This window comes from Euprymna scolopes, chromosome 7 (genome assembly GCF_053919585.1).
Source record: "Euprymna scolopes isolate OS-2025 chromosome 7, ASM5391958v1, whole genome shotgun sequence".
NCBI classification, from domain to species: domain Eukaryota; kingdom Metazoa; phylum Mollusca; class Cephalopoda; order Sepiida; family Sepiolidae; genus Euprymna; species Euprymna scolopes.
In genome coordinates, this window is record NC_136488.1 from 152,128,342 (window position 1) to 152,155,967 (window position 27,626).

The window sequence follows — 27,626 nt, forward strand, 5'->3', positions numbered from 1 at the left end:
TAAACCAAACAATTAATCAATCATAAAAAGCTAAATTTGCAACGTTATAACATCTGTGTCCACTTGAGCCCATCGAGAATGCTTTCACTTACTAACTTAAGTTCGCACCTAACACACATTTTTTTTTTTTTTTTTACGACCGGGCAACACTACCCCCCCCCTCGGCTATTATTTAATAAAATTGATTTTCAACTCTATTTTAACAAACTCTATACTTTTTCTCCAAATCGTTTGTATTCTTTACATAGGGGGCTTTATAATAATAGGAATAACATTTTAGAATACATTTTTAAAAAGTGATTGTTCCCTTTTCGATACCATATTAAAAGAATAAAATTTGTTTTTATAATGTTTCCTCCAATTTAAATCTATTAAATAATTACATTTCTTTTGTATAAATGTACTCTTAACAAGAGTATTACAGTTGTTTATTTTTTTATTTAACGTTGTCCATTATATAACCTTAATTTCATTTCAATATAAATTGGTTAAATAATTTCTATTCCATTAATGTCTGAGAAACATAATGTTATCCGAATAAATATTTTTCTAATTTTTTTTATCCTAGCTTAAGTTTTATGCAATTTAAGTTTGAGTGAGATATATATATATATATATATATATATATATATATATATATCCTATCTTGATAAATGGATGCTCGATATTATAGACGAGCATTAATATATGACAAAATAAAATGAAAAAAAAATGAAAAATTTATATTATTAATTTATCAAATGTTCAAAAACAATCATAAAAATCTTTCGTTATATATTGCTTGTTTTTTGGACATTTGATAAATCAATAATGTAATTGTTTTATTTTTCATCATTCTATCTATCTATCTATCTATCTATATATATATATATATATATATATATATATATAAGTTATGAAAATATATATGGCAATTAAGCTACACATAATATTCCGTGTTTCATTCTCGTGAGAATTCGCCAGTCTTATGCATAAGCCTGACGAATTCTCACGAGAATGAAACGTGGAATATTCTGTGTAGCTTAATAGCCATATATATTTTCATAACTCACTACCTAGCTCTACCTATGTGTTGAGCACTGTTGAAGTAAATACTGAAAAATTTACGCATAAAATTATATTTTCGGATATTAATTTATGTGATTAAATGAAGTAATCATACACACACACACACACACACACACATATATATATATATATATATATATATATATATATATATATATATATATATATATATATATATATATTGGTTCAGTTTATATTTTTAAGGCTAAATCTGTTAAATTCTTGTCTTCGTCCTTCTGAATTTCTTCTCTTAATTGTACGCATTTTTTTTTTTTTTTGTGCGGGGGTGGGGGTGGGGTGGGGGGTACTCATTTCCTTTCTTCAAGGGTCATCTTTTAGATGTAGCTGGCTTGTCTTGCGTGCCAAGCATGGAAAACAAGGTGGGATAAATCTAATGAATATGACAATGTCTAAAAAATCTCTCTCTCTCTCTCTCTCTCTCTCTCTCTCTCTCTCTCTCTCTCTCTCTCTCTCTCATCCTTTATCCTTTTCTTTTTATTTCGTCCTCTCCCGTCCTCTTTTTCTTTTTTCTCTTTGTTGCCTTCGTCGCTGGCGTCGTCATCATCATCATCATCTCTTTTATTTTATTTTCCTCTTTTTCTTCTTTCCTTCTTTTTCTCTCTACCCCTCCATTCCTTTATCTGCTGTTATATTCGCCAATCATAATCAGATAAAACTGGATGGAAACAATTTTGTATTATTTGAGTGCCTTTCACTTTCCCATTTCCTTTTTTCAATTTTTTTTTTTTTTTTATCGCGTACGCATTATGCTGGGTCTATTTTCAATATCTCTGATTATTGCATCGATGACGGTCTGGGTCATACTGACACTGATTAGCAGACGACGTGGTCACATTTTTAATAGGTATCAACACACAGACGACAGTTTCTTCCTTTTCCGTGTGTGTATACACGCGTATGTGCGCGTGCGCACACGCGCGTTCATGAATCTTTTATCTTGATATAAGAATCGTCTGAAGAAGAATTTTACTTTCTATATATCACAGCATAAAAATACCGTTTTGCAACAATTCATGTGTAATTTACAAAAAAACAAAAAAAAAAAAACATAGCCCCATTATATTTATATGCACACATAAACATATCACTGTTTTATTATTTATATATATATATATATGTATATGTAATTAGCCCAATGGGTAAAAGCACAAAAAATGTCACTGGAGTATATTTTAACGATTATATATATATATATATATATATATATATATATATATATATATATATATATATATATATATAATTTGAGGTTGCTATTTTTCAAAAGTAGGTAACCAATGAAATATAACAAGGTTAATACGAGTGCTCAATACGGAAGTAGAGCAAGTTACATTTTCAATTTGTCTTTACATAAGCAGTAATTTGTTGCTACACGGTTATGAGCATGTTTCAGTCTTCTAGTGTTTAGCAACTAGAGATCTCTTCAGGCAACAATGCTTATTTACGAAAGCGGAATTCTCAAACTGTAAATAAGCATTGTTGCCTGAAGAGGTCTCTAGTTGCTAAACACTAGAAGACTGAAACATGCTCATGACTGTGTAGCAACAAATTACAAGTTGAATATATATATATATATATATATATTTTTTTTTTTTTATTTATTATGGACAAATATTATATAGTTGCTACACTGAACATGCTAATGTTTCGGAAAGATTGGTTTATTGAAAAACCAAAGGCTTTTCGTCAGGCAACAGAAATATCCACTTATTCATCATAGCTGGTTCTTAAAAAGATGAAAAGTGGATAAACTTTATTTCTGTTGCCTGCTGAAAAGTTATCAATAAACCGATGTTTCCGAAAAATTAGCATGTTCAGTTTAGCAACTATGTAATATTTGTCTATATGAATAAAAATGATATACTTTGCTTTTTTTTTTTTTATTGAGCACTCTTAATAACCTTGTTTTAATTCATGGATTTTATCTCTGGAATACCTTTAACTTGGTGTGTGTGTGTGTGTATATATATATATATATATATATATATATATATATATATATATATATATAATAAATTCCACAACCAAACAACGTCGCAGCCCACAAGAGCGATGACAATCAACGAATCGAAAGTCCAAGACTCGAGTTTATATATATGCTAATGGGAGGTACCCGGTGTTGCCCAGGTGTTTGTAGGTGTGTGTGTTTTTGGGTAAATGAAAACAAAAATCGTTGGTTGTTTAAAAAAAAAAAATGAAGCCTTGATGCGCAGTTGGAAAATAATAAAGTGTGAAAAAAAAAAAAAATGTGCGACTTGGCAGGTGCCCGTTTTTGACGAGTTAATGACGTCAACTTTGAGTGCGGGACAGTGTTTTTTTTACCGTGAGTCTGTTTGCTTCTTTTTTTATCCGAAAAAGATTAATGCACATGCGGCGCTCGAAAATTGTTGAATATTTATCTTTTGAAAGTCGGGCAAATTAAATAGACAGGCGACCTCAGTTGTTAACTCAGATATTATCATTTAGGTGCGATATGAAAAGTTTTAAGAAGCTGTGAGGCGACCGATCGGTTCTTGGAAAAAGCCTTTCCTGGACATACATGAAAACGCACACACACACACACACACACAAACATTTTCGCTTTTATATTTTTAGACTAGCGGGGTTATCCGGCGTTGCCCGGGTGTTTGGGGGTGTGTATGTAGGAGAGGGTGACCCTGTTTTAATATTATAAAAAAAACATGATGTTAAGAAAAATTGGAAAAACCAAAACAAAGCAAAACAGCGAACAAACGTAAAAAAAAAAAAAAAAAAGGTGTAAAAGAGGAAAAAAAGTTTAGATAGAAAGACAGGCTCGCACCCGAAGCATCGATGCTAAGGCGGAAAAAAAATGCCCAACACATTACCCCTACGCCAAAGAGACATACACTTAATAACGAATAAAATGAAACCTTTAAAAACACTTGCAGGTGGTTTAAACTAACGTCAACGTTTTCTAGGTCAAACATGACGGCATTGTCGTAGTAGCAGGAGGAGAGAAAATGAAGGAACTATTTTTTTCGGCACCCTCCTTGTAGAAAAGGGCCCAGTTTAGGGTGAAGGAATTAATGATTTTGGCCAATTTTTCGATATTTTTCATCCAAGATGTCAGGCTTCAAAATGATACCAATCTTGTGAAAATCTGTCGCCTCTGTTGAAAGGTTTTGCGAAACATACAAACACACACACACACACAAACATTTTCGCTTTTATATATATATATATACTAGCAAGGGTACCCGGCGTTGCCCGAGTGTTTGGAGGTGTGTGTGCTGTTAAATAAAAAAGAAATTGGGTGGGGTGGGGGGGGGCGAACCCAAAGCCCTGAGGCGAAGTTTGAAAATAAAATGTGAAAAAAACATGAACCGTTCAGCCAGCCAGAATGAGTCACTGAAAGATGTTTGAATTTATTTAAGTAAGAACCAAATTGACAGGTGCCTGCACGGAAGTCGTAGAGCGTTACGACGACGACGTAAGCAATAGCTATTCAGCAAATGAGGTCAATGACCAGGTTTGTTTGTTATAAGCGAAGTAAAAAAAGAAAACATAAAAACGAATGTTAAAACTTGAGCGGAGGGGGGTGTAATCAAAACATCGAAAAGAAACACAAAAAAAACTAGCGTAAGGCAAACGAACGATGTTAAATGTAAAAATCGAAAAAACAAAAAAGAAAACGGAAAAACGAACACGTGAAAAATGGCTTAAATAAGCCGGTTTCAATATTAAAATTTAAAAAATCGGTGGGTACCCGGGTGTTTTTGGGTGTGTGGTCGGGGGTGGATTAGCGAAGTAAAAAAAAAACAGAAAAACGAACGTTACGTGAAAAATGCTTTAAATAACACTGATTCAATATTTAAATTTAAAAAATCAAAAAAAAAAAAAAAATAGGCATCTCACACCACGATTCGAACCCAAAACCTTTAGATAATGACCCAACGCTCTAACCAACTGAGCTAAGACGATGCACATGAAATTGTGCCAGTTCTTCAAATATTTAAACCAAATCAGGTCATGACGTCGTCTGATGCATGCGTAGAACCGATCTCGTCATGAGAGGACGGTTTTTGCTGACCCTACACCCCACCCCCAACCCCCCATAGAAAAGTGCTAATTTCAGGGTAAAAAATTTTTTCGATATTGGTCAGGCAAAGGATGGGGCTTTCATATGAGACCAAATTTGTGAATTTTTGTTCTGTCTGTCGAAAGTTTTTAACAGACACACAAACATACACACATACATACATACATTTTCGCTTTTATATATATAGACTAGCGGGGGTACCTGGCAATGTCCGGGTGTTTTGAGGTAAATCAAAACTCCGAAGGGGGGGGGTAAAATAATAAAAAAAGAAGTTATTCTAGGTGAGTATGAGGACCGAACCTGAACCCTTGAGGCAAAGTTAGAAATTAAAGTGTGAAAAAAAAAACCGTGTGACGGTAACGATTGGGCCACTGTGACATACAACAGACACATTTGAATTTATTTATTTAACTATTAAAAACGGGTGTCCGCAATAAAAGTTAACTCTGCTGCTTCGATTTAACCTAATCAAGGAGGTCAAATAGAAGTCACTCAGTTAACTTTTGCTTCAAGGCAGCATTTGGGTTTGTTTACCAAAATTTGACTGTTTTTTTCCCCCAACAGATGTTGGGGGGGGGACCAGCTCCCAATTGTCCAGATTGAATAGCAATTGTCTGATATACAACATTGATCAAAGCTGATTGCTTCTGGACGTTTCCCGGCGCGATGCCGAGAATGCTGGTAGGCTTTGAATTAGTTTCGCTTTTTATACGAAAAAGCCCAATCAACACGCGAGAAGCCAAAATAGCAATAATTTTGTAAAAGTCGATGTAAATAAATCTAGACGTGACGTGCATTCCCAAATCCTAGATATTATTACCTACGGCCTATATAAACACTTCTAAGCGATCGTAACCCCCCCCCCCTGGGAGCGTGTGCGAGAAAATCCTTTGCGAGACATACACGAAATGGTCACACATATTTTGCCTTTTATATATAGAGATATAGATAGATGGAAAATAAGCTATGCTGAAATATTTGTTTCATTTTTGAGAGAAATCATCAGGCTGCTGAAACAAACACTGAAGTAAATTCTAAAGCAAAAATATATGCATAATAAATATATTTCATATATATATATATATATATATATATATATATATATATATATATATATATATATGAAATAGTAATTATATACAGTAGAACTCTGGGATACGGTTTATTTTCAGGTTATAATATGGAATAGGATGTTTTTTTCCGGCCCCTGGTTACGGTATTTGTCCCAACTTAGTGTTATTTATAATGTTATTTGATTATATACATGCGTATTATATACTGTACTGTATTTTGTTACTAATTGTTTATATCGTATCCCGGGGTTCTACTATATATTTAAACTTATAGGAAATGTGGTCTATCAAGCATGGAATGGTTTGTTTAGAGTTTTTTTTTTTATCACTAAAGCGAAAACTCAGTGACACGTTCCATTTGATTTCTGGTTCATGTTCTGATTTGTGGGATGATGCTACATACTGTACTGGCATCACAAACACTACTACCACAAACTTGTCACAGAAAAATACACACAGTCAGATAAACTCATACTCACACACGTCTTCAACGCTAGAACTACATATTTAACTATTGCAGGAACTTCACTCCCTTTCTTTTATTCCAAGAATTCAAGTCGTATTCATTCAAAGTTTTATATGAATCAAACTTTAACTTTGCAATACTGAGTTTGTCCATCCTTACGACCACCATCCTAGACAAATGCTTTGGTAAAGCTTATGCCTTTATATTTTGATATGTGAAAACTTAAGAAAAGCTGGTATTAATTTGGAATCAGCTTTATCGAAACCAAAACATTTAGCTCTCTAGCATTATTTGCTACGATATGATCTAAGGACACATGGATATCAAAACTTTAAAGATTAACGCAGTTAAATGTTTAAATGTATATTTGCGCATGCATGGAGGATATAAAATTAAGTTGACTTATGCCTGCTAAGTTCCAATATTTTTCAATTTTAACCCCTTAGCAGCTATTTTTACCAGCTACAAAACAAATCGACCTTGTTCCACAGGTCCAAATGCCCCATATATCATTTCAACTCTGTAGACCAAAATTCAATAGAGTAGTTTGGTAGAGACTTTTCCACCCACAGACAAGGTCACTTTTATATATATATATATATATATATATATATATATTCGTATTCCTGTCTGTCTGTCTGTCTGTTTGTTTACAGTTTGATTAATATATACAAAAGATTCCTTACTTTACTCTTTCATTTATTTCTATATATAGTTTCATTCTTGCAAACTAAATACAATTAGATCATGTCATTTGCATATGATATTAAGAAAAATCGATTTTATTAAATAGCGGTATCTTAATTAATGTTTTTAGCAAGAGAATTATTTTAAGTGTTCTATTTAAAATTGTTTTTTAAATGAATTTGAAACAATAATTATATTGATAACATATTTAATTTATTTGGAATTATTATTCCAACATCGACTTTTTAAACAAACTTTTAGAGTTATTTGCCCCTTAGAATCTTCCGAACATTTGATTTGTTTGTTGTTATTATTCTTTAAACAGCTATACAGAAATCAGTAAATTTTTACGATGTGACCCAGCGTCGTTTAATACCTAAAAAAAAAATAAAGATCTACTGCCCCCCCCCTCTGAATTCCACAATTTACACTTTTCTTTCTTTTTTCATGTTAATCTCATCGATTACAAACTTAGATTTTGAATTAAAAAAAAAAGGTAAATTTTTATGACATGACTCAGCGTCGTTTAACCCCTAAAAAAAATTAGGACTTACCTTTTTGGCCCTAATACGTTTAAACAGCATTTATAAATAATATGAAAGAAGAAATTTTGAAAAAAAAAGAAGAAAATTAACATTTTAAAGCGGGGAATCACTTTCTATATAAATTTAACGTAAAATGAGCACCCACTTTTTGGCCACAAAGCATTCAACGAGGCATGTCGTCTCTAGCATTTTTTCAAGTTTGGTTGATTGAGGGGGGTGGGGCACAACATGACAAATACGTTTTTTTTTATGGTGGGGGCGAGAATTACATTTTAAACATAAAATAATGATAAATTTAATTAATTTTTATGACACCATTCCGTACTTTCACCTAACAATTTCATAAACAAAATGAACCCCAAAATATGACAAATTCAATTTTTTGGGAGGGGGGAGGATTACATTAGAAACATAAAATGACGAAAAATTTAATTTAATTGTTTTGGGAATCAATTTTTCGTAGATTTTCATTTTTTTTAGGGGTTCTACCTACTTGGCTATTTTTCTTCTTTTTTTTTTATTGTATGATTGCACGGGCATTCGCTGCTATTTTTATTGAAACAAAAGTTGTAATGATTTATTTTTAATTATTTATTTAGGGAGGGGGAGTTCAGTACTCAATATCCAGAGAATAGTTTCTTCCATTTGTATCCATTCTGCCGAAATTTCTGGTGGAGAGGGTATCAGGTACTTCTTTTTGGGGATGATTACATTTACATGTTTTTATCCATTCTTTTATTTTTGGAATTGTTGTGAGGGTATCCATGTTGCCCATGATGAAAATGATTAGTATAGCAGGTGTGTTCTGAACGGAACTTCATGTCAACCCAGGCAACGCTGGGTATCCATGCTGGTGTGTATATATATATATACAAGCTCAAGATGATTTTTTCCTTCTTAATGGAGTTCGAGATGACTTTGTTGCCGGGTTCGAGTCTCCCGACCAGCAGTAATTGTGTCACCCTGCACACTGATGATTCCCAGAAAGAGAAACACTAGTGTCTGTAGGTATTTAATAATTGTTATAGTAAACAATTATATGCATACAGGCCTGTAATACATCCTCTGCTCTATAATAAAGAATAATATGTATTTATTTTTGTGTAAATAAATATAAATCTGTTCCATTACACAAAAGTCAGTGAGTAAAAAATCTACCAGACGAAACCATTTCAAGTATTTAGGGGAAGGAAGAAAGCAAATAGCAACTCTTCCTTCTAAAATGAATTTTGAAAGAAATCCGTCACTCTATTTCCATAATGAGATAGGTTCTTTTTTTATTTATTTCTTTTATACCAGTTGATAATGTTTTTCTTTCTTTTTTTTTCTTTTGATAAAATTTCCAAATTGAGACATTTTTTTCTTTCCTATTTTTTATTTTTTTATTTTTACCAATTAAGACATTAAATATTAGTGTAAATACTATCGAAGCATATTTTTTGCTTTTCATATTTTGCAGAGGGTGTATGTGTATACATATATGTCCCGTGAAAGGGATATATTCGTTTTTAGTAGCTGAGTGCTCTTTGCTACTATTTGGAGTAATATTTAGTGACTTGACGATCTTTCATTCAACCCGTGAAGCGATTCTGTTTTACAAAACTGAGTTATCATGTACTCTGTGTGACCCTTGTCAAAGCTCATACTAGCTAACTTAATTGCTACTGACATAGGGTCTCTAATATGTAAGAGTAGTGCAGGCTTGGGTAGAAGCTGGCTCAAACTGACGAGGGTGAACACCATTGCAACAACAAGAGCAATATCACAGCTGCAGATATGGAACTTTCAGTCGCTAGTTTCATCTGCATTCTGTCATAACCTCATTCAATTTCGAAGACACGCAGTGTGGGGAAAATAGAAACGGACATACACACGACCTACCTGTGAAGCGCCCACGTGTCTGCCTGTCATGCGCGCTGGACAGGAAAAAGAAAAAGCAAGATGCCGTCTGTGATATTTAACAGAAACGGTCTCGTGTAATCTCGCGAGATTCATGTGGGTGAATGTAATATAAAGCAGGTCGCTTGGACGTATGGGGACAGAGCTTTGGCTGTTCAGACGCTAAACAGGTGACGTTACAAGACAGACGGTTACTCAGTGCATTGGAACGAGTAAAGGAGGTTCCAGTTCTACATGCAGTAATAAACGACCTCATCAGAAAAGTTTGGGATACAACTGGGTTTCCTTACCAAATTGAACTGGTGATGGAAAGCAACCGAATGGGATTACCAGCATGAACCTGAGTTTCTGTACATACACTGCACAGACTGTGATCGTCCACTTGTTGTCTTCATCTGAATTCACTGTGTCAGTCATTCGGTCTTTATCACTGATGTAACAAAAGTATTCTCTCTCTGAACAAAACAAAATTTCAGTCTAAAACAAGTGACAATGTTCGGCAATAGTCAAGAGTGTCAGTTCTTTTTTACTTCCGAATTCTGCCATCCACTTGGCTGGATAATTAAACATGCTCAAGTAGGCATTCTTAACATGGCAAGGGGTGGGGGCTTTCACGTTAACTGAGAGGAAGATAAGCATTAATCATAAGAAACCATATCTTGCTCGTCACTGTTGTCCCATCTGCAGAGCAGAGATCGAAGTCAAAAAAAGTAGATAATCTTGACTATAACCTAGTTTTATTTTGAAAACGTCCAATGATATTTGTTTTCTTCTTCTGAACGTCTGCTTTGCAAATCAAGACAAACACCAGACGTTCATTAAGCTTAAGGGATCATAAGAAGAAATTAAAATCCAAGGAATTTTGTCCAATTCATATCTAATAATCTTGGATGAAATTTCATGCAAATCTGAAATATTTGAGTTTGAGATGTTATGTTCATGTTATGTTTAATAACTTGAGACCCACAGAAACTCAAGTAACTCCCCTGCCTGTCTGCTCTGTTGGGATATTGGTGTCATTTAGAGTAGACCACACAGTCAGCCCATGAAAAGGCTAAGCTGCTTAATTATGACCATAAAAAAAACTTACTGACCAGGATGCATTATATCTGGATGGACATTCATTTTTCCAGGACTAAAATGGCTCACAATTACAGCATCAAAGTTCATGTTCAAGAAGACATAATGATTTAAAAAATGTCAGCCCATTTCTTGGATGGTCTCTCTTAGCTAAAGATTTCCCCCATTATAAGGCCTGTCATCTGCATGCATTGTAATTATGCACTCCCCACTAAACATACAGTATTGTATATGTTTATAGCGGCAGTTGAAGATATATGCATAAAGAGAGAGAGAGAGATAAACTATGCCACGACTACTCGAGAGTATCATCTATCAATCTATAGTCAGGGTCTCCAAAGTTTTCAAATGGAATGGGGGAGAGGCATATTGCTGACTTTTTAGAGCTACGCAGGCCAGTATAAAAAAAACAAGTGAAGCATGCATGGTCCTCTGTCAGTGCACAGTGAATGAGGCATAAAAAAATGACTAAGTTCAGCATTTGCTCCCCCCCCCCATTTAGCCTCAAAAGTCCTCAGGGAACGTCAAATCCTGGTGAAAATGAACAAACGGTGCACAGTTTTAGGCCTTAATATATGTAAATTTGAGTTCTGCACCATGCAAAAAAAAAAAAAAGAAATGACTAAGTCCATCATTTGCCACCCCCCTCCATTTAGCTCCAAAAGTCCCCAAGGCCTTAACATATTTAAATTTGAGTTCAGCACCATGCAAAACTGCTAAATAGACATACACAGAAAATTTTGGACAAATATGGTAAAATAGTCCCAAAAAGGGAGTATTTTTATTAGCCCTAAAAGAGCCCCTGGGGCACACCCTAAGAGTTATAGCGAAGTATAGATAAACAAAATTATATAGAAATCAGTTACAGCTTTTCAGAAAGCTTTATAAAAATTTAAGGCATCAATTTTTTTTAATAAGCACAAAGGTGTCACTTTTAGCCATTTTAACCCGAGGGGGCAACTGGAGTTTTCCCAGAAAATCTGTTCTGTTACTTTTTTACTCATATCATGTTTAATGTTTGTGCAAAATTTTTAAAAATTCCAAGGCGTAGTTATTGAGAAAAGTGCGGACGGACGAACGGACAAGGATGAATTTACAGGTCCGCCTTCTTTTTGTCAGGGGACCAAAAATGACTGCTTTATACTGGTTTGTTTATTAGCAAATTTTCTCTTTTTGATGAAACTGGTTCATCCAAAACTTCATTCTTTTAATCATTTTTTGAACAAAAAGAAAAACTACCACACTATTTTTACACATTTCCATTTTTTTTTTTTAAATTTTTCCTGAATATTTTTACGTTCTCCATAAGAGCTCCATGGGCCAAATTAAAGACTTTGGTAAGCCGGATCTGGCCTGCAGGCCATAGTTTGGAGACCCCTGATCTATAAACATCGACACTGACTGACTATGAGGCCTACCATCTAATATAAACATTATTTTTGGAAAATCTCAAGTGGGCCATAATCACAACATGGAACCAATTTCAAAGATATTAGCCATTTCTGGAGTGGTCTATCTTCTCTCATTGCAAGCCAGTTGTCTGCATACCTTGCAACTGTGCACCCACAGTAAGCATGCAATATTATTACACATGTTTACACCATTTCCTATTTTAAAGAGATTATGGATGTTACCTGTGGCACCTGATTTTCAACTAGCAATTTGGTCAAGTAAACAATTGAATAAGACGGTTTCATTCAAGATGCAGAAATTACAAAGAAAAAAAATATTTTTACTTTTTTGACAGTGATTACTCCTAGAGTTATCTGCCCTTGTTAAATAGTGTTCTTCTAAAAGATTGGATGACTGCATCTCTGTTAAAGGATGAAGAGAGTGTCTCACTAATGACAATGTAGGGTAATACTTTTTGTTATCATTGCAGCTGGCAGGGGATAGTTCTATCCTGTAAAAATTTCTTTAAAAAAAAAATAAAGACTAACATTTATTGTTGTCTTTTTTTTTTACTTTTCTTTTTTGTTTTCTTTAGTCTGCGCAGCCATGTTCAAGTGGAGATTCTCAGGATTTTACAAGCATCAGAAAACAACCGGCCAAGAAGAAAATCAGAATAATCACAGTATGTCTCATTATTGATTTTGTTTTTGTTCTTTTCAAGAAATATTGTTTTTTTTTTTAATTTTATTTTTTATTTATTTATTTTTTTAAGATTTGGCAATATTAGGTGCTATATTTATTTAGGTATGTGAATACCTAAGAGAATTGAACTTGAACATTCCAGGTCACCCTTGAGCAAAGTGTAGCACCGGTTACTCTCCCTCTGATATTCTAGAAGTTTCCCATATAAGGGGTAGATGGAAGCTCCTCAGCTGTGATAAAGGCAATATGGATGAGCAAACGCTGATGAAAAAAAAAAAAAAAAAAAAAAAAAAAGGAAAAACAAATCACACAGAAAAAGTCTATTACCACTGTAAGGCACTCTTCTAGTGGCATTGTCACAAACAAAAAACCTGCTTCCGATTTGTCATGAGCCAGCACGGAAGTATCAGGTCCGAATTTTTACCTTTGTTTTTAAATTGAACGAAACTTTGTGTATTTTTTGTAATTTTTTACATTTTTATGTTTAGATGCATTATAACTGATTACATTTTTTTTTTTACACAACGATAAAATTTAAATTTGCTTGATTACAACCCTACTAACATGGAAGTGCCTAAGAATCATTTGGGGCATATAATGTTTTATGAAATTCAGCAACCGAAGCGGCTAGAAATATTCACTCAATTTATGGAAAGGAATGTGTGAATGAAAGAACTTGCAGAAGATGGTTTGCAAAATTGTGATTTCACTCTTGAAAATGAAGATCGAACCGGATGTCCCGTTGAGTTTGATGATAATTTTCTTGAAGGAAATCCTGCTTTATCAGTTGAGGAATTGACAATAAAGCTGAGTTCAAACCATACAACTGTTCATCACCATCTTCAACAAGTTGGAAAAGTTCCTAAATTTGGAAAATTGGTGCCTCATGAATTGTCTGAAAACAATCTCAAATCCCGAGTTCATATCTGCCCTTCTCTCCATTCTCACCAACTTGTTTCACCTTTTTTGGATAGACTTGTGGCTAATGACGAAAAATGGATCTTTCATCAAAATGTTTAGCATTGTAGACAATGACCTGGTAAAAGGGAAAGACCTCAGCCATATCCGAAAAGAGAACTTTATAGGAATAAGGTTCTTCTTTCAATATGGTGGGATTGCCAAGGAATAATCCACTTTGAATTGTTAGCACCTAATGCAACAATTACTGCTCAAATCTACTGTCAGCAATTAGAGCATTTAAACCAAGTTTTGAAGGGGAAAAAGACCTACTTTAGTGAATCAAAAAGGGGTGATATTTCATCTGGACAATGCACGACCCCACACAGCAAGAATCACCTCACAAAAGATTGAAGAACTTGGTTGAGAGAAAATTCCTCATACACTCTATTTTCCTGACCTTGTTCCTTCAGACTACCATTTGTTTCGTAGCTTACAGAATCATTTGGAAGGAACAGATTTTGTAAGGCAGAAAGATGTTGAAACTGACATTTGTGAGTTCTTCGAATCAAAGCCAAAAAGATTTTATAGTGATGGAATAAATAAGCTTGTTAGTAGATGAAAGAAAGTCAAATCTTTAATAAAATGTAACATTTGGTCACTTCTTTTATTCATAAATTCGGACAGAATGTATGGAATGACCTGATAGTAAGGTTTAGAAAACTGTCACGACAATGCTCATGTCAGCGAGCAATCATATTTAACTGGAAATAGCGAATTTGATAAGGAGAACAGATGAATCATAATACTCTGCTTCTCTCTGTAAGCTTTAATTCTCACAAGAAATTACTTTTTAAACGACAGTTTACACACTTTAAAATCACTTGTGAATATATTGAAGGATGCTCCAGCCGTTGTTGTATCACCACATTCCCATGTTTGTTTTACAAGTATTTCAGTGACAAATCCCACCCCCCCTTCACTGTAGCAATCCTTAGATGCTGGAAGATTTTCTATTCTATTAGAGTAGAAAATAATAGCTTCATTCCTCAGACTACTTACCTTTGGGATTCTCCCCCTGCTCTCTGTTTCCCCAACCGGAACAATACATAGAAATTTAAGTGTAATGTGAATAAACATCTTGCTGCTCAGCTTCCCGTTCAGATTGCCCCTATCACAGTATAGCTCTTTTATTGACAATGATAATTTATTTATTTATTTATTGTATATTTGATTTTTTTTACCCATTTTTTTTTTTTTTGTGTGTTGGCTTAACTGCGCAATCCTCATAATATTTCTCAGAGGAGCAACTACTCTAGAAAAGAACCAAATCCCCCCCCCCTTCTTACTCCCAAAAAGTAAAGATTGTTCCTGGTGTTTGTTTTTGTGTCTTAATGCACATTAATACCTTTTTCACAACGTCTCTTGTTTTCTAATCCTCTCTGTCAAATCAGTCGCTCGGATCTGACCGGATTATATCTAGATCGTGACAGATTTATAATTGGTGTGTAATGAGAATTTGTTTTTTTCTTTAGTTAAAATCCAATCATGACAATCTCCTGCTTCATAAAGTTGATTACAAAATCACTACCTCCCCTCAAAAAAAAATAAATAAATAAATGTGCAGTCCCACATGGATAACTGGTAATATGGAAACATTTTTCAGTTTATGACTGAAAAAACAAAAAAAACAAAAATTCTGCAAGGGGAGTAATTCATTTTTGTAAGAATATCAAGTATTATCTCCCTTTCCAACCAAATTTTTAGTTCTGCTTTCTGTATAATTTTAAATGACATGCAAACTAAATAAAAATGAAAAGCTAAAATTGCTTCATCACCCCCTCTCCCTCCACACACACACACACTCCATCAAACATTGTTTTACATGACATTTTTATATTCTAATTTTTCTACTTATTTGAATTATTCAGACTACTGTTCTCAGTTTGAGTGCTATTTGCACAATGTTTCGATCAATGTAATCTCCACCCTTCTTCAGGTGTATCTTGTCAAACTCCAGAATCTTTCTGTCAAACAATTATAGTATGAATTTTGAGAGCCTTAAACATTTTTGCTTTTAGAAGTACAAGCTTAAGGCTTATCACTATTACTACAGCTTACTAAGGTATTTTGTCCATAAGGATTCATGGCATAGTGGATAAAATACTTGATAAGATTCAGTTGTAAGTTACACTCTTTTTAGGGTTGAAGGTTCAATCCTCATTGTGGGCAACATTCAAAATGCAATTGGCTGATAGAATGAGGATTAAACAAAGTGGTCTGTTCAAAATTCTGTGCAGACAAAAAGATTCCCGAATTAAACAAGTTGTACCCAAAGAAGGTAAAACGTTACATCGACCAAAATGTTGTATGATTATAACGCTGTAGATGAGAACAGTAGTTCGAATAATCCAAATAATCTAAATTATCAATCCTCATCTAAAAAAATTCAGAAACATGACATTCTAATTTTATTCAAGAAGCTTGTAATATTCTACTGTGCATCTCAAAAGAAAATTAATTCTTCAAATTTAAAAAGTTCTTCAGTCTAAATCAATTGTTGATTTGCCACTAAAAATTACAGCTGTCTGCCATAGACAAATACACCCACCTAAATAAAAGCAACCCCATCTATTTAATAGCACAAACCCCCAAATATGCTGCCATAATTAAAAATATGGTGAAAATAAAGATTGCAATACTGAACCGATAAAATTTTTATCTTTTAATTTTGTAGAATTAAGTTTCATTGAGGAAACCTTTAACAAAATAAACGTTTTAAAAAATATATTTTTAGGCGATATTATTAAGCTTAACTCGGTCTAATGGTCCCCATCAATTTGCTGTTTTAGCATTTTATTGTTATACAGCTTCCTGTTTTAGTAGCTTCTTTTCAGTAACCGTAATCTTGTAGAACTCTTCTTGCTGACATATTTTAGCTCCTACCTCCAACCTTGGTTTTTCAACACTAAGGGCACTAGACATCTCCTGTCTTTGTGATAATCGTCTTTTGGTCTTGCAAGCTCCTTACATCAAGTGACTTTATGCCTTGTCTGGAGTGATTTCCATCCCCCAAAAACGTTCTTCCAATGATGAATCTATAAAAGCCTATCTTTGCATAGACTATAAAACTAACTTCTATAATTATTTTGAAAAAAAAAAAAAAAAAAAATGGTTGTCAAATGAAAAGAAAACAAAGCCTTTTTATAAATAACATTTCAGTGACCAAAATCATTGGAAATTGTAAAAAAAAAAAAAAATTAAAGAAAGAAGGTTTGATTTCTTTTTGTTTGACGACCATTTTGTTATAAAAGTAATTATAGGAATTCGTTGGGCAGTTCATGCAAAGTTAGACTCAAATTTTGTTCAAATTTTGAGAATTGATTGAAGGTTGTGGCATGTTACTATGGTTTCAATTTTATTGAAACTAGAGGTGTGAGAGGCGTTCCAAAAGTAATGCCTCCTATTTTTTTTTATTCTGCTTGAATGGATCAGAGGGGATTGCAAACTAGATTGTTATGATGACTGAGCTTATGCATTTATGACCTGAAAGTTTCATCTCTCTGTTGCAGATATTGATGGTGTGAGACTCCAAGAAAGCAACCCATGGACGTATGTCAGAAGCAGAGATGCGTCATTGAATTCCTGCCAAAAAAGTTGAGACTGGTGGTGACTATGTAGAAAAATAAATTCTGGGGCACAAACGGTCACTCATTTTAATGGTACCACTCCTGCCTTCATAGTTTTTCAACTTTATTAGTTTTTAAAAAAACAAAATCAGAGGTCTTACTTTTGGAATGATCCTCCTAAAATAATTATAGGAGTTTATTGTAACGTCCATGCAAAGATAGGTTCCTATAAATATGTATTCAAAGTTAGTTGTGTTTTCATTGATATAAACGTTGTTTACATTTTTAAATAAAATATGTATGAAATATGTTTATAAGACAAATTGTAACACAATATTATATAGAATAAACAAATATTTATTTGTTTAAAATTAATATTTTGTTAATATACATAATCTTCAGAATTTTATGCACCCCTCACCATATTGTGAAATGGAAGAAAAAGCCAGTATAGACTCTCTGTGTAGTTCGTCTGTGGTCATACTTTCTAGTGCTAGAAGATTACACTTGGCATGCATGATATGAAAGCCAGGGTTGTGTTTTCCATGATATAAGCATTGTTTAAATTTTAAAATAAAATATGTATGAAATACGTTTATAAGCCAAATTACAACGCAATATTATGTAAAATAAACAAATATTTATTTGTTTAAAACTAATATTTTGACGATATACACCATCTTTAGAATTTTATACATTTTTTTCTTGCCATGGTATGTGGTATGTCAGTATATGATTTAAATTTCATTAAAACTATAGGTAAAAAGAATTGCACGTTACATTTACCTCCCTTTTGAAGAGAGGTCTAACACATCACAATCAATTAAAGTACATGAATGTTCATACCAAAGTATGAATGCCTATTCGTTCGGCATGCATACAAGTTCGTTCATGCTCTGAAAAAATCAAGAAGAGACAATGGTTGAAGACAGAAGTGGTATATTCGCCTGGGATCATCTATTCTAAATGACTGACCAGTGGGACAGGATCACATTCAAAGCTACATCTCATTTGGGTCTCTTAGCTTCTTAATTTATCATCAATGTTATGACATTCTCTACTGGAGGCATTTCTTTCTCAAATTCGCACTGAACTGTTTATTCCTTTTACCCCTCTCTCTTTCTTCTATCCATGTGACGTCATGTCTGTTTTCAGCACACATCAGGATGAAGATGACATTGTATGTATTCATTGACCTCCCCACGTGTACATGTCGATGTTGGCTCAGAACTCTAAATCGCAAGATGAATATGAACAAATGTACCCACATAGATATGGAAATTCACGTTTACTTGGGATTTGTTTGTAGAAAAACTAAAATTGAATAATGGCAATGTACATAGACAATGGATCGTTCTTACCACAATTTATGCCCATGTGTCTAATAACCTACAAGTAGCTTGTGGACAGACAGACAATTTCCAATATTTTATATATAGACAATTCTGTAATAATTTTACACCGTATCCTGTATCCTATATCTTTATAAAGCCACAATTCGTCCGTGCTTGGAGTATTGTTGCTACATCTGGGCTGGTGCATCTACCACTAGTCTCTCGCTCTGAGACACGGTCTAAAAAAAAAAAAAAAGAAAAAAAAAAAAGAGAGTTTCAAATCTAATAGGTCCTGTACTATCAACCAAGCTCCAACCCCTGTCCCATCATCGAAATGTTGCACCCCAGTGTCTGTTTTACAAATACTTAATGGAATGTGTTTTCTGATGAACTCGTACTTGTACCCCATCGACATACATACACCTGAAGAACCGATCTAGCAGTAAAACTCCACCCCTTCATTGTAGAGGTTCCTTAAAAAAAAGCCTTCTACCCTCAGACTACTAAAGTTTGGAATTCCCTCCCTATTTCTTGCTTCTCTGACTGTACTAACATGCAGAAATTTAAATGTAATGTAAACAGACATTTCACTCATCTCCTCACAAAGTCCCCAGTAGACATGGTCCTAAACAGTAGCCCTCGCGTTTACATGGCAGTATGCTTTGTTTGAGATGAATAAGAGTTTTAAAAAAATATGTATCTTTATTTATAGTGCTCTGTAAGACATTAAACTATGCGTACACATGTTAGTGAGACATAATTTAGGAAGGATTAAGTCACTCTCATAATTACCATGACTCTTATTCTGACTTTTACCCGGTGGTAGTATTTGCCAGGTTCTGATTGCTGGGTTAAATAGAATGTCTTTGGTGTGACATGAAACTGTGTCTGATAGTATAAAAAGGAATTTACATCATGAATAAATATTTGACGATGTTGAAGCAGAAAATCTTTTACAAAAATTGTTGGATATCGAGGCCGTATGTACTGAGAAATAATTTTGACAAAAGCGTACACTTAGTGACAAATATAAGAAACAACAAAACAATTATCAAATGTACCAAAAGGTCATTTGAATAATAATAAAATAAAAAATTATAAACCTGACACATGCAACTGTGTGAAGAAATAACAAACTTGATCAATTGTGAAAAAGAGAAGTCAAAGGTATGATGTTTGAACGATCATCTTTGGCAAAAGGTTACACAGGTGTAATCAAAGTCAGGTCAATCCAGTGAAATGACAATAGACAAATAAAACGCCCTTGGAGTATGGCTACAGCGATAATACTACTCCAAATAGACATATAATAACAAGCGAAATGGATACCATTAGTTGACGATTTGGGCTCCCGAGAAGAGTTAATCTGTCGAATTACTGTGCGTGCATCCTCCTTCTAACGACCAACCATCCATAACCGTCACCTACAATAAAGAAATATTGTTATATTTTTATGTATCAGTGTGTCGTCGTTCTTTTAAACACAGCAGAAATACATTAAAATTACTGGATTCGACATTAAATCAAACAAAACTAAATCATTACGTTATTTATTTTTTTTTTTTTTTTCACACTGTCTACAGAATTAATAAAACTTTCTCTCTTTGTCTTTCTATAAAATATTCATCTCTTACCACCACTACCACAGCTTTTTGTTTTTGTGTACTTTTTTGTCTCTGGTCTCAATTATCTCCAATCTCTCCAAATTTTGTAGTTTAGAAGATTTATAATTCATGAATCTCTCTCATCTATATTGAATCAATCTGTGACAGGAAAACGGTTTTATAATCTCTTGAATAAATAATTTCAAATGCTCCCCCCCCTCTCTCTCTCTCTCTCTCTCTTAGACACGCACAGAAGACAGATTTTTTTGTCTCATATTTATTTGTTTTGTTTTTGTTATATATATATATCATAAATCATATAATAGACGCTTCTACAGAATTGGGACGATTTTGTAGGTGATAAATGGAGTTTTCAAATAAAACAATGGTTTCAACTGTTTTTTTTTTTTTTGTCAATTCTGATAGGTACAATGTTAGCTTCCAAATTATGCAGTCGAAATTACCTGAATATTACTGAATTATTTAAAGAAAACAAAAAACAACTGTAATCTATATATATATATATATATATATATATATATATAAAAGCGAAGATGTGTATGTCTACAAAAGGCTTTTTTGGCCGTGATTCTCGGTTGGCTCGCTCCTTCTTTAAACTTTTTATATGCTGTCTAAATAATAATATCTACGACTAAGGAACTCTGGTCGCAGCTATCTTTAATTTACCCGACTTTTACAAGCTATTTTCGAGATATTTTTTGATCGCCGTGTAGTGGGTTAAACAGAATCTCACCTGTCTGTTTAAATGTATGTATGTATGTATGTGTGTGTGTGTATGTATGCATGCATGCATGCATACACACACACACACACACATACATACATACATTTTTTCTTTTTCACACAAATTTTAACTCTAAACAACAGTAATTTTTTTTTTTTTTTTCTGTTGTATTAAACAGATATTTTCACTTTTATACTAGCGAGGGGTACCTGGCGTTGCCTGGGTGTTTGTAGGTGTGTGTGGTGTTAAATAAAAAAGAAAACGGGTGGGGGGGTAAGATCGAAGCCGAAGCCCTGAGGCGAAGTTTGAAAATAAAATCGGCCAGCCAGAATGAAGCATTGTTATAAGCGAATGAGTGAAAGATGTTTGAAAGTCGTTGAGCGTTACGACAACGACGATGACGATGTAAGCATTGCTTTAAGCGAAGTAAGAAAAGAAACAACGTTTTAATTAAGTGGGGGGGGGGTAATCAAAACATCGAAAAAAAAACACCAAAAAAACTAACGTAAGGCAAACGAATGATGAAAACAGAAAACGAACACGTGAAAAATGGTTTAAATAAGCCTGTTTCGATATTAAAATTTAAAAAATCGGTGGGTACCCAGGTGTTTTTGGGTGTCGCTAAGAATAAGCGAAGTAAAAAAAAAAAAAAAAAAACAGGTGGGTACCCGGGTGTTTTTGGGTGTCGCTAAGAATAAGCGAAGTAAAAAAAAAAAAAAAGAGGAAAACGAACGTTACGTGAAAAATGGCTTAAATAATACAGGGTTCAATATTTAAATTTAAAAAATCGAAAAAAAAATAAAAACAGCTCACACCACGATTCGAGCCCAAAACGTTTAGATAATGAATCAAGGCCTTAACTACCTGGGCTAAACCAACGCATCTGAAATTTGTTCGGTTTTTCAACTATTTAAAGTAAATCAGGTCACAACGTTTTTCTGTCTATCTCTCTCTCTCTCTTTCTCTGTTTGCGTCTCTCTCTCTCTCACTTCGACTGTTACTAAAAAAGAAAATGGCGTCTGGCTGTTTATTTTTTGTAAAAACTTTGATCGTTAATATTTTTTGTAAGCGTATCTTTTTTTTACTTCACATTTTTGGCTTGTTATTTTTCGTTTAACTATCGTATCTAAGTATTTTTAATGTGCTAATAACTTTGGTAACGTTGTCATAGCGTAGAAGTTCATAGTTTAGCTTGTGTGAGGGTTAATTTTTATTTTACCGATAACAACAATTTTTAAATTCAGACTGTCATTAGAGCTTGCTGACGTCAAGATAACGTGACATGACTCAGCGGGTTTTAAATACAAGTTGACCCAAAATAAACGGCCCCGTGTATACTTTGTGTAGAAGAGTTGGCACCCGTATTTTTTTGGGGGCAGTTATAAATCGATTTAAAAATATGTAATGTTTAACATTAAAATGTCACTTTTTTTGGGACCCCCCCCCCTGCAGAAAATCGATCAGTTGACGCACTTCTGATGGTCCTTTTGGGCTAATTTTTCGATATTTGTCGTCCGGAGGGTGGGGCTTTAATATGATACCAAGTTTGTGAATTTTTGTTCCGTCGGTCAAAAGCTTTTAGCTGACACACAAACATACATGCATACATACATACATACATTTTCGCTTTTATATATATAGATATAGAGATAGATAAATAGATAGATTGGATGCAATATATAGTAATGATTTAAAAAGTATGAAAAAAAAAGACTCATGCGCCACCACCAAGAATCGAAACCAAAACGTTCGGCTCACGATTTATTTTGCCTCTGCCATCAATGACTGGGCTATGAAAACATGTTTACTGTAAAGCTAAAAATTAAAACATGAACCAATAGCTAATACGTTATGCATTCGTAATGCCGGCGTTCGACCTTCACCTGGCAAATTTCATTTTTTTTAATTTTCACACTTTTGCACCAATTTTTCCGGGCTAAAACCCAAATATAAAGTTTTGCATAGATTCAAATACCTTATATATGAAGTTTCATGTCTGTAGACTAAAAACTCTAGGAGGAGTTTGGTAGGCAAAATTTGTTAAACAAAAATATATACGTATACATAAACTTATATGGAAACAGGTTTGTGTTTACTATAAACTTTATACACAAATATTATGCAAGTATAAATCATGTAGGATATCTGCATGAATATAATTACACATAATAGTTAACTAAAGATGATTATCCCATTAGAAAACCGAAGCAACTAATAGGGAATTAATTAAAATGAATGTTTAAAAGAATATGCAAATTAGTTAGATCGTTTGCTAGTGAATGCAATTCCACAACCCATATAAGAAAATTGTATTTTCTTTTTAAATAAATAGAAAAGAGGGTTTTTAATATGAATATCAATACACACAAAAGGAAAACGAATTTATAGGAGTATAGATATCGAGAGAGAGAGAGAGAGAGAGAGAGAGAGAGAGAGTACACAATGGGCAAAATTCCAGACTTCTCTACGTTTTACTTTCAAATTTCATCCATACACAATTGTAAAAATGGACATTTTGCCTGCTTCCAAAGAAAAGAAATAGTTTCAATATGTATAAAAGTGTGGCCTTGGTTTCTGTTCAATATCACTTAGACTAGTATGGCACAAGGCCAGGTATATAGGAGAATGAATGTTTTTTTTATGTCCGTTTTGTAACGGAAAAACAAGACCGTTGTATTTTGTCATTTGCTTTCCATTTTTTTTCTTCTTTTTTCTCAATATTGGAATGGTGAGAAGAGGAGCATGATTGGATGGAATTCTGTTCTTCCAAGTTCAAATCCTATTGGAGCCATTGTGGTCATTTATATAGTAATTCAGTTTGAAAGCGTATAGATTTATAACTTACACCTCCTTGCTATAGATTAAATAGTATCAAAAGTACAATAAGTTGTGTCCAATTGTGTTTCTCTCATTTAAAAGGGTTGATATGCCATAAAATAGTGAAACCAAACAAACCATGAGAAATTACACCATCTCTCTCTCAGACGATCATGGAAGTTTCTGATCTCAATGAAGGTTTGATTTGTGCTATAATATTATACTAGTGTTTCTTTCAATGAATGAAAATGAATCACATATTCTTTCCAGAGAACTTCTCCACATGATTGATAACTTCTGCCCAGTGAGTGGTTGTTCTGTCGTGTCAAGAAATCACAGCTGAAACATGTCTGCACTTATGTAGCCAACAATGTTTGCATAAATAAACAAATTTAGTCAATAATACAGCTTGACTTGTTATTGAACACTATCTTATAAACATCGGACTTTCACTGGATTAGCATCTAGGAAACAACAACATAGTTACTATATATATATATATATAAAGTAGTAGCATTCGTGTGTGTCTGTGTGTACAACTACAGCACACACCACTAAACTGATCATGGCCAAACCTGGCATGATGATGGTCCCCCACCTAGGGATGGTGCATACCATTTTCCAATGTAAAAATCAAAGGTTAAGGTCATAGCCCACATCACTGGAGCGATCATGACCAAATCTGACATGATGATGGTCTCTGACCTAGAGATGGTGCACACCATTTTTCAAGGTCAAGATCAAAGGTTAAGTTCGGGACTTTGCTAGTATGTATATATATATATGTGTGTGTGTGTGTGTGGTGACTGTTATTGTTTCCTATATATATTTTGAAATACTTTCAGATTATAGATTGTATAATACTGTAAAATTAAAGTCCATATAAATGTTAGTATCAATGTTTATAAGACAATTCCAAGCAAATAAAAAAAGCTCAATATATGAGATAGAGCAATTCCTCTGATGAGATGAGCCATTTTCCTTAATCCATGGATTAAGGAAAAAAAATTTTTTTAAATTTTTGTATTCTTATATAAGTTTGTTGTGTATATATATATATATATATATATATATATATATATATATATATATATATATATATATATATATATATATATATATATATTCTCTTTTTTTTATTTAACTTCAGTAAGTTTTAAGATATCAAAGGGCTCCCTCCTGGAGCTAACACTTGATTCTGTTATGATTTAAATTTATATCCGAGGGCTCTTTTAAGAATAGATGCTGTTCCCTTTATGGCTGCTATTTGTATCTCGTTACAGCTTGGTCTTCCCGGGATTGCTTCTAAGTATTTCTGAAGGTGCTTTTTTATTAAGCCAGTTGCTCTTATCACAACCGGTATATTGTTTATTTCTTTCAGAGACCATGTCGTTTTTAGATCATTTTTTAGGTCCTGATATTTTATCTTTTCCCGTTCAGCTCTATTAAGGCCAAAATCATTTGCGACTGTGACATCGATAATGAGCGCAGTTTTTTCGGGCTTGTTCCATATTACTATATCTGGTTTGATAGCTTTGTCTTTTATGTATCTGCCTGCCTGTATGTCTTTGTCATAGAACACAATCACTTTTCCGCTTACTGTTATTGGTGGTGGTTCATGTTCCCAGATGTTCGTTGCTCTGTCAAGTTGCATCTCTCCACAGATCTTCCAATGGAGGTACTTACATACTTTGTTGTGACGGGCAGTGTACGAAATGACGTCATAACAAGGAAGAAGAAAAAAATATATTAAAAGAAGAACGTGTGCGCAGAAATGATGTCAGAGAGAGGAGCGATATTCGAAAGAATGAATGTATTCAAACAATATTCGAAATTACATCAGAAAAAGACAGAGATAAACGTATTATGCATGGTAGCCTAGGGCGGCAGGAAAAGACCTGTAAATAAATGTTAGTTGTTTCATTAAGGAAAAAATTGAGTTGAGTTATCCATTTCTTATATTCTTTGCGACGGAATCTACAATGTGTTGGGTCTCTACATATTATTAACTTAACACATGTGTAAACGTTATGATATCACTCAACCAAGGATTGGACCCTATAAGTGAACACTTTTACCATTATGCCAAATGGACCATCAAATATTTATCAAAGTATCTGTATTTCATATTTGGTGTCTTTGTATTTTCATTTTCGATACTAGTTATGCTATGCTATTTTTCTGCAGTTTTGAAGATTTGCCAAATTCTTTTTATTAAGAAGAAGAATATTTATTTTTATTTATTTATTTTTTTTTTTTTTTCAAGTTCCTTTTCAAATTTTAGACTTTTTATAAAAGCATTTTTCTAATTTATGTTTTTTCAGATGGAGGAACGCCAGTCACAGTCACAGAGCAAAAGCAACTCTTCCGTTTCAAGTAATGGAAATGCAACGAAAAGTATAACCAACAACCATTTACAAAGTGCTGAGGATTATATAAGTATGGTTAGTAAAGTTAGCAAACAAGTAAATGTTCACGTGAAGTAGACTTGAAAACAACCCAAGAGAACCCCATGGTGTAACGGATAAAGTACTTAGTAAAATTGGAGGTTGCATAGTTGGTGCTTATTTAGTATTCACTTAATGAAGAAAAAAAAAATTCAGACAAATCTTTATGATATATGTGTTTGTCACAGAAAAAAAAATGTCACATTCCAAAAATCACATAAATTGATCAAGTAAATTTTTTTTTAACTAAGAAAATCAAATTTTATGTAAAAGTGATATCGGGGGTTGGAAGGAATGGTCTATTTATTTTAAAATTTAAGAGTGATAATTCAGTTTCATTATTGAGATTTTTTTTTTTTTGTGTTCAAAATAATTAAAATGTTTCAATCACTAAAAATCGTCACATAAATTACTGACTATGAATAAACATCTAAAAAAATATGAACACAAAACACAAGTAGATGGCAGTGGTTGCTAGTGATAGCCATTCTTGGCTCAGGAAAATTGTGGGCACTGGTGGCAGTGGCCAAAATGAAAGCATCTGGCTTCCACTGTCTTGTAGTGGCAGCAAAATCCACTGGCTGTCATAGTTGGCGATTAGCGTTGTTTTATGGCACTTACTTACCTTTACAACTGTCATTGTTGGTGTGTGGCAGTCAGTATTTTTTAGGTGGCTACTGTCAGTTAATGGCACTGGCGGACCCTGGCAGACACTGCCAGTTATTGCTGTATTGAGGTGGTTACTTGTGGGCACTGGTTGCCTTAACAACTCTTTGCCACAGTCGTCAAGTGTTGTTGAATGGTAGCCATGACTGATGTAGAGTTTGTTGCATTGATGTAGATGTTATATCGTAACATGTGTTTTGTAAGTATGCAGAATACGGACCATGCCATATTTTACATGTTTTATTCGAGTAAATTTATACTGTATATGGAAGGTATTGTTTATTTAATTGTTAGGTGCATCCATGTTAAGATTGGGTCAATAAATAATGACATTAGTGTTTCAGTATGGTCTGTATTCTGCATAAGTAACGATGCATAAAATGTTAAAAGCCTGAATGCGATTTGGTATGTTTATTTATGCACAATTTGTAAACATACAGGGTGAATCACAGGAAATGGAAAAGATAAACAAATAACAACAAACCAAACGGCAT

The 27,626-nt window shown here is 33.5% G+C and overlaps 1 protein-coding gene across 2 annotated transcripts in view; it reads left to right on the top strand.

Moving 5' to 3' along the window:
* Positions 1-27,626, top strand: part of LOC145280058 (regulator of telomere elongation helicase 1-like) — a 1,039,981-nt gene that overhangs the window by 994,755 nt on the left and 17,600 nt on the right. For both annotated transcript variants that reach the window (XM_080131745.1, XM_080131746.1), the window contains exons 29-30: positions 12,887-12,973; positions 26,344-26,463. In XM_080131745.1, the coding sequence (XP_079987871.1) occupies positions 12,887-12,973; positions 26,344-26,463 (207 nt within the window). The remainder of the gene's footprint in view (positions 1-12,886; positions 12,974-26,343; positions 26,464-27,626) is intronic.